General features: G+C 52.4%; 1 protein-coding gene across 2 annotated transcripts; it reads left to right on the top strand.

Moving 5' to 3' along the window:
• The first annotated feature begins 3,468 nt into the window (after window positions 1-3,468).
• Window positions 3,469-5,243, top strand: LOC136472619 (transcription factor bHLH94-like). Of its 2 annotated transcripts, none has more exons than XM_066470326.1 (3): window positions 3,469-4,123; window positions 4,251-4,739; window positions 5,029-5,243. In XM_066470326.1, the coding sequence occupies exons 1-3, from the start codon at window positions 3,635-3,637 to the stop codon at window positions 5,182-5,184; spliced, it is 1,134 nt and encodes a 377-aa protein (XP_066326423.1). In that variant the 5' UTR covers window positions 3,469-3,634; the 3' UTR covers window positions 5,185-5,243. The 2 variants fall into 2 exon arrangements, with proteins under 2 accessions (XP_066326423.1, XP_066326422.1); XM_066470325.1 differs by having other exon boundaries at window positions 3,469-4,138.
• Window positions 5,244-6,565: the final 1,322 nt, after the last annotated feature.

Raw genomic sequence — 6,565 nt, 5'->3', positions numbered from 1 at the left:
ACCTGCGATGGACCTTCTGGGCAGACGACCGCAGAGAGGAGGCGGCGGGACCTGAGATGGAGCCCGGGGGCGGGCGCAGAGAGGAGGCGACGGGGCCTACGATGGAGCCAGGCAGGCGGGCGCAGAGAGGAGGCGGCGACGGTGACTGGACTAGCTCAGGCTGAAGAGTGAAGAATGAAAAGCTAGGGTTTGCATAGGAAGGTATTTGGGCCTAATTTTACCGCGAATGGGCCCTGTTTCATTTTCAGTCTCCCGCGAACCTGTTCTTTTATTTCCACACCGCGCGCCAAAGGCACGGCCCTATACCGACCGAAGGTGTGTCCTCTATACTGATCTAAACCGACCAACTATTTGACTATATAGGAAAATATCTATACCGACCGATGGTTTATCGCAACATGTACATTTACCGACACTTGATCCGTGGGCTAGCTATACCGACCGACGGTGCAACGGTATTAGTATATTTATAACGACACACATGTGACGCTATATTAGTGTTGTGGTGTAGTGGTTGATGACGGCAGTGGTGAGCTCGTAATGCTCACGATCGCACGTGAAGGCGTGTGAGAAGGTGCTACCCATAGTGATGACACCGTTCGGTCATGACATCTTCAGCTTCAGGTAGGTGTAGTTGGGGACCGCCATGAACTTTGCGTAGCATGGACGCCCCAAGATGGAGTGGCAAGACCCCAGGAAGTCCACCACCTCGAAGGTAAGTACCTCCGAGCGGAAGTTGGCTTGGTCGCCAAATGTGATGAGCAGGTCGATCTGCCCAAGCGGGTACGCCTGCGCTCCCAGGATCACGTCGTGGAACGGAGAGCTTACGGGTACGCTATGTCATTTTCAGACAGTGCAAGTGCTAGTTCATACTTCTCTCGCCATACCCTGTAGTTGCCCCTTGAAGAGGCGGTATGTGCGAGATAAAAGCCATTGGGTTGAGTCTATCGGCCAAGTTAGGATGTAGGTGAGGTGTCTGGCGGCTCAGGTGAACCTCGTGCCTTATGCCCCGGCCCCCACCTTCCTTTTTATGGTGCTGTGCGACGAGGGCCCATCAACCATGGAGCGGTTGGGCGCCCCTAATCAGGGCACGGATCTAAGGACCCAATTGGCCGTTGGGCCAATTGGTGGAGATCAATCTAACACTTGCCGCACGGGGTGGCCGCGTCGTCGTCGTGGGGAGGGCCGCACCGCCATCGCCGTGCCCCTCGGACATGCGAGGCCAGCCACCAGTCGAGGACGGGGTGGGGTGGTCGGCCGCCGCTGGTCTGGTGAGACTGGCCAGAGGCCGGCGTCGCCGGGCCCCTCGGCCACGCGGGGCCAGCCACCAGTCGAGGGGTGCTAGGGACGCCTACAACGCGGGCTGGCGTCGTCGTCGACGCAGGGAGGTTGGAGCAAGGACGCCGCCGGTGGGAGGAGCGGGTCCACGCATCTAGCGGGCGCAGTGGCTGCTGCTCATGGTGCGGTGAAAGAACCAAGGGAGAGAAAAAACGAGATTCAAATAATTTTGAAACAGAGGAGTTAACCGGTGGGGAGGCTAGGGCTGGCCGCCTAGCCCCACACCCGCACCAGGACCACGCGCCTTCGGACCTGGACAGGTTGGTGGCAGGATGGTGTGGTGGAACCAGACCAGTTGAGTTTAGGTAAGGACTTCCAGTAATTATTGGAAGCCCTACTCTCTCTCTCTATATACACACACGCGCGTCGCATTCGTAGGGAAGTAGTATTGTGAGATCGAGGGGAAGAAGTTATTGGTTCTGTTCGCTTGTCTTATAATTTGTACTTTTCAGTTTATCTTTTTAGTTAGAATAATATTTTTTTCTCACAATAAATCAGTTAGAACAGTGTTTCTACTCGTTTTTTTTTCCGAAGCAATTGCATATCCATGCATGTCCATTCAGACTTGAGAGGCGCATATGTATGCATGCGGCTTCCAGTCGCTGTGCATCACAGGAGTGGACGACTGATGAGATGTGTACGGATGCATGCATACACATACACGCGCCAGAGAGCATGCATGCAAAGAAGGCACAGTGAAGCTATCATCATATATTAGCATGACGCCAAGTCTCCATGCACGTACGCAGCATGCTCGATCGATCGGTATGTAGACATATGGCATGCTGCTTCGCATTATATTTATATATACTCGCAAAGACGCATCAAAAGCTCAGCTCCGGGCCTCCGGCAGTCCGTCCCGTACGTGTGTTGACGACGACGTGCAATGTTGGTAGCATGCATGCATACAAGCACGACGCGCACGCTCATCGGCACAGGCATGCACGCCGCGCCCGTGACCGCGGCGCGCGCCACAGTGACCATGATTATCGATCTCATCATGCGCGCCTAGCCAGGGATGAACGGATCGATCGGATACGTGGCGTGGGTACGCCGGGCCATTGCATGCGTGCTGGATTCCTTATGCTTGCTGTGTGTGTGCGTGTGCTGGCTATCCACTCCAGTACGTCATCCAGCATTGGAGTGCATGCGGCTACGCTACGCTAGCTGCTGGGATGGTAGCGGTAGCGCCACGCACCGGCACCTGCATGCGCTACCGATGCAACCGCACACCGCGGCTGCAGCCGCGCCTGCGACGATTACGAGCTAGCTGAACCTGAGCAGTGACGATCCGGCCATCAGATTCAGATCCGTGGATCCAAACAATGCAACAAGTTATCGCGCCGCGGGCGTGACTCATCGATCACAGCGTTACATTTACCATTTTACCGCGTGGCGCGTGGGGTGCTGGTTGTGTATTTTGTGCACTCTAGTGGGGGCGCCTTGTTTTTAGCATCGCTAGCAGGCCTAGCTAGGCGCACCTAGCTAGTGTAGTGTCCGTTGCGTTTCCCGATGGATGGGCACTACACTACAGTACTACACTGTTGCACAACAGAAATGCAGAATGCCCGCGCCGGCCGCGCGCGTCTGCTGGCTGCCCTGCTGCTGCTCTGGCTGCGTCTGCGATGCGATGCGATGCCGTCGTGGCGTCGTCTCCCTCCGTCTCTCCGACCAAATCATGCATGGCCTCACTCATAATCACACACACCCACCTTCCACACCACTCACTCCTCTCAAGTAGGGATAAAAACGGATCGAATACGGACGGATATCACCGATATTACATTTGTTTTTATATTTACGTCCGGATTCAGATTCGAATACGGATAGTGTCAACTATGTCGGATAGGATACGATTGGATATCGACATCATAAATATGCGATTTTAGTATTCGGATACGGATACGGTATCAGATGTTGGATATCCGGACTCGGATACGGACAGATCTCAACCCCTTTAAACGAATTCGGTTTCGAATACGGTCGGAAAATATCCGTACCGTTTTCATCCAAGTCAAGCACCACGCAAACGTCATATATATATATATATATATATATATATATATATATATATATATATATGTATAGTTTACTCGTGAGCTCCGATCCATATGAGGAGCCTAGCTCGCTCTCGATCCCGCCTCCTCGCCTTTTCTTCCTCCTCCAGTACTCTGGCTGCCTAGCAACTAATACGTACTCCGTAACTGCTGCCTGCCTGCCCTTCTCGCCTCCCTGGACCCTGCCCTGCCCCTTTTCTTTTTTTGAGGTCTCGATCGATTTCTTGAGTCGATCATGCATGGCGCTGGAGGCAGTGGTGTTCTCTGAAGGACTCTTTGGCTGCTGGACCATGCCGGCTCCGGCTCCAGCAGAAAATGTGAGTGGCGGGGGCATGGAGGGGATGATCATGGACTTGGAAGGGGGCACCGCCGCCGCCTACAGGGACGACGTGAGCCCAGGTGCCTGCGTGATGATGCAAGGGGCTGAGGGCCCGGTCGGCAGCTCTGGCAATGCAGGTGCACCTGCAGCTGGTACTGACTTTGTTGCCCACCACCACCACCACCACCAGGAGCAGGTGGCAGCAGCCGCGGCAGCGGCAACGAAGATGTCGTCGCCGCTGCCGGCAGCAGCGAGGCGGAAGCGGCGCAGGACGAGGAACGTCAAGAACAGGGAGGAGGTTGACAGCCAGCGGATGACCCACATCGCCGTCGAGCGCAACCGCCGCAAACAGATGAACGAGTACCTCGCCGTGCTCCGCTCCCTCATGCCGCCGTCCTACGTACAAAGGGTAGGAGCTTGTAGTGTAGGTGGCCGCGGCACTGCTTGGTGTAGTAGTCGCTAGAGCTTATAATTTTTTTCGTTTAACCCGATCGTCGTCGATCCACATTGTTGCTGGGGTTCGCAACGCATTGCAGGGCGACCAGGCGTCCATAATTGGCGGCGCCATCAACTACGCCAAGGAGCTGGAGCAGCTGCTGCAGTCCCTGGAGGCGCGGAAACACGCCCGCCACGACCTCCACGCCGCGCCGGCGGTGCCCTTGGCTGCCTTCTTCACCTTCCCGCAGTACGCGATGAGCGCCGGTGGCGCCCGGTCCACCGCCACCGCCACCACCGAGAACACGACACTCCGACCAGAAGGTCACCGCGACGGGAAGAAGAATAGTGCCGACGACGCGGACGCCAGCGACGATGCCGCTGCTGCTGCTTCGGGATCGAGGCCATCGGACGTGGCGGACATTGAGGTGACCATGGTGGAGAGCCATGCCAACCTGAAGGTGCTGTCCCGGTGGCGACCGAGGCAGGTGCTGCGCCTGGTCGCCGGGCTGCAGGGCCACCGCCTCGCCGTGCTGCACCTCAACGTCACCAGCGCCGGCCCGATGGCGCTCTACTCTCTCAGCCTCAAGGTGTGTAGTAGGCACCCTTTCGTTTCGTGTTTCGCTGCCCAGCTGCCTGTCCCCTGCGTTCCCCGGCCGGCCTCGGTTCCCGCGCGCATTGCATTGTCCGGAACGACCCTTCCGAACTCTCCCGTCCCATTGTTTTCAATGAACTGGACACAGCACGGGAGTCAGTGTAGGGACAGGCCGTGGTTTCAAGCATTTGCCTTTTTTTTTCCAGAACAAAAGCTAATGCTGCTCTCGTGTGTGTCTCTGTTTGTTGCATTGCATTGCGTTGACGGCTGCCGCGCGCGCGCAGGTGGAAGACGACTGCGCGCCCGCGTCGGTGGACGACATCGCGGCGGCTGTCCACCGCATCGTGGAGGCGATCGAGCAAGAGGAGCAGGAGCATTTTCGAGATGGTAGCTGCGGCGAGCGAGCTCATCGCCTCATCGGATCACGGGTTGTTGAATAGTGTGATGCTACAGTGCACACGCATGTATGTATGGCATACATGCATGTACGTGCGTACTTTAGCTACCTAGCCGTGACTACTTGTAGGCTTCCTTTGATCATGTTTGAACTGATTTAATTTGCGTGCCGTCGTTATATATTAGTATTATACTAGTTGCCTCCTGTATTTATATTAGCAGCTTATTTAATTTGCGAGCCATACATTATATATGCGTACATTATGTATGGATGATTATTCGTTCTAGACTAGAGTACTCGATCCCTTGTCCCTTGTCCCATGACAGATGATGATTTAGCTCTGGGTACGGGTAGTGGAAAAAGTAGTGTACACGAAATAAGAATTGAAGGAAAGAGAGATATATTGGGAAAAGAGAAATATTGCATTGATTAGTGAGAATGACAACTAATTTGAGATAAAGTGTAGAGCGCTAGAAGGCCGTCTCAAAGGCAATGCGATTTTAGATTTCAACTAATAAATCAATTTTTCTTAAGTTTGATTAAGTTTACACAAAATAGTATGAAAATTTATGTCTCTAAATTGGTTTACTATGAAAGCATGATGTTTATTCAGCATCATAAGTCATAACTCACTACTACAAATAAGATTTTTAGAGACGGTTGTAGCTAGGCCTGGGCGTCCGGGTTACCTGATTTTTCGGGTTGGGTAATTTAAAATTCGGGTTATGAAAACTGCTACCCGATATTAGCCCTGAAAAACACTACCCGCAATTTCGGGTACCCGATAATTAGGTTTTGGGTTCGGGTTCGGGTATATCTGAGATATCCGAATTCACATAAAACAACAATCTGCACAAAGTTTTAGTAGCAATCTATACATAATGTCAGCAGCAATTTGTATAGAATTTTCAACAACAATTTGCAGAGAATAATATATTACGTTCAAATAGAGAGAATCATATACTAATAAAGTGATAAGTTCAAGTGTTCAACTGACAACACAACACAAACAATATAAGACACATCTTCTGGTAGTTTGGGTAGTTCGGGTACCGGAGAATATTACACAAATTACTCAAACTAATTTTGGGTAATTGGAATCACTATCCAAATTTGGGATCGGGTATCTCAGGTTCAGGTAATTCGGGTCTGGGTTCGGGTAATGTGTAGCGGGTATTTTGCCCAGGCCTAATTCTAGCAGCCTCTATCTGTTTGTCTCCAAAAATCGCCCTCTAAAAATCGTTTTTCAGAATTTGTAAACCAGGGCAAAGAAATTGTCAATACATCTCTATCGATTTGAAAATTATGAATTTTACACTGCTCCATCTATTTTTTTATTTTCTGCTCCACTGATTTTTAAAGGCGGGCCAAATAATTGCCAGCCGAAATCCATTAGATATCTAGAAATCAATTTCTAGATGTGG

The sequence above is a fragment of the Miscanthus floridulus genome, chromosome 8 (genome assembly GCF_019320115.1).
Source record: "Miscanthus floridulus cultivar M001 chromosome 8, ASM1932011v1, whole genome shotgun sequence".
NCBI classification, from domain to species: Eukaryota; Viridiplantae; Streptophyta; class Magnoliopsida; order Poales; family Poaceae; genus Miscanthus; species Miscanthus floridulus.
The sequence above is the reverse complement of the archived record's forward strand: the minus strand, read 5'-3'. Positions and strand labels throughout refer to the sequence as shown.

Bases quoted from the DNA above. Each gene is read 5' to 3' on its own strand.
- LOC136472619 (XM_066470325.1), top strand. From the start codon at position 3,635: ATGGCGCTGGAGGCAGTGGTGTTCTCTGAAGGACTCTTTGGCTGCTGG. The intron at 4,139-4,250 runs GTAGGTGGCCGC...AACGCATTGCAG, and splicing joins AAAGGGTAGGAGCTTGTAGT to GGCGACCAGGCGTCCATAAT. The intron at 4,740-5,028 runs GTGTGTAGTAGG...GCGCGCGCGCAG, and splicing joins TCTACTCTCTCAGCCTCAAG to GTGGAAGACGACTGCGCGCC.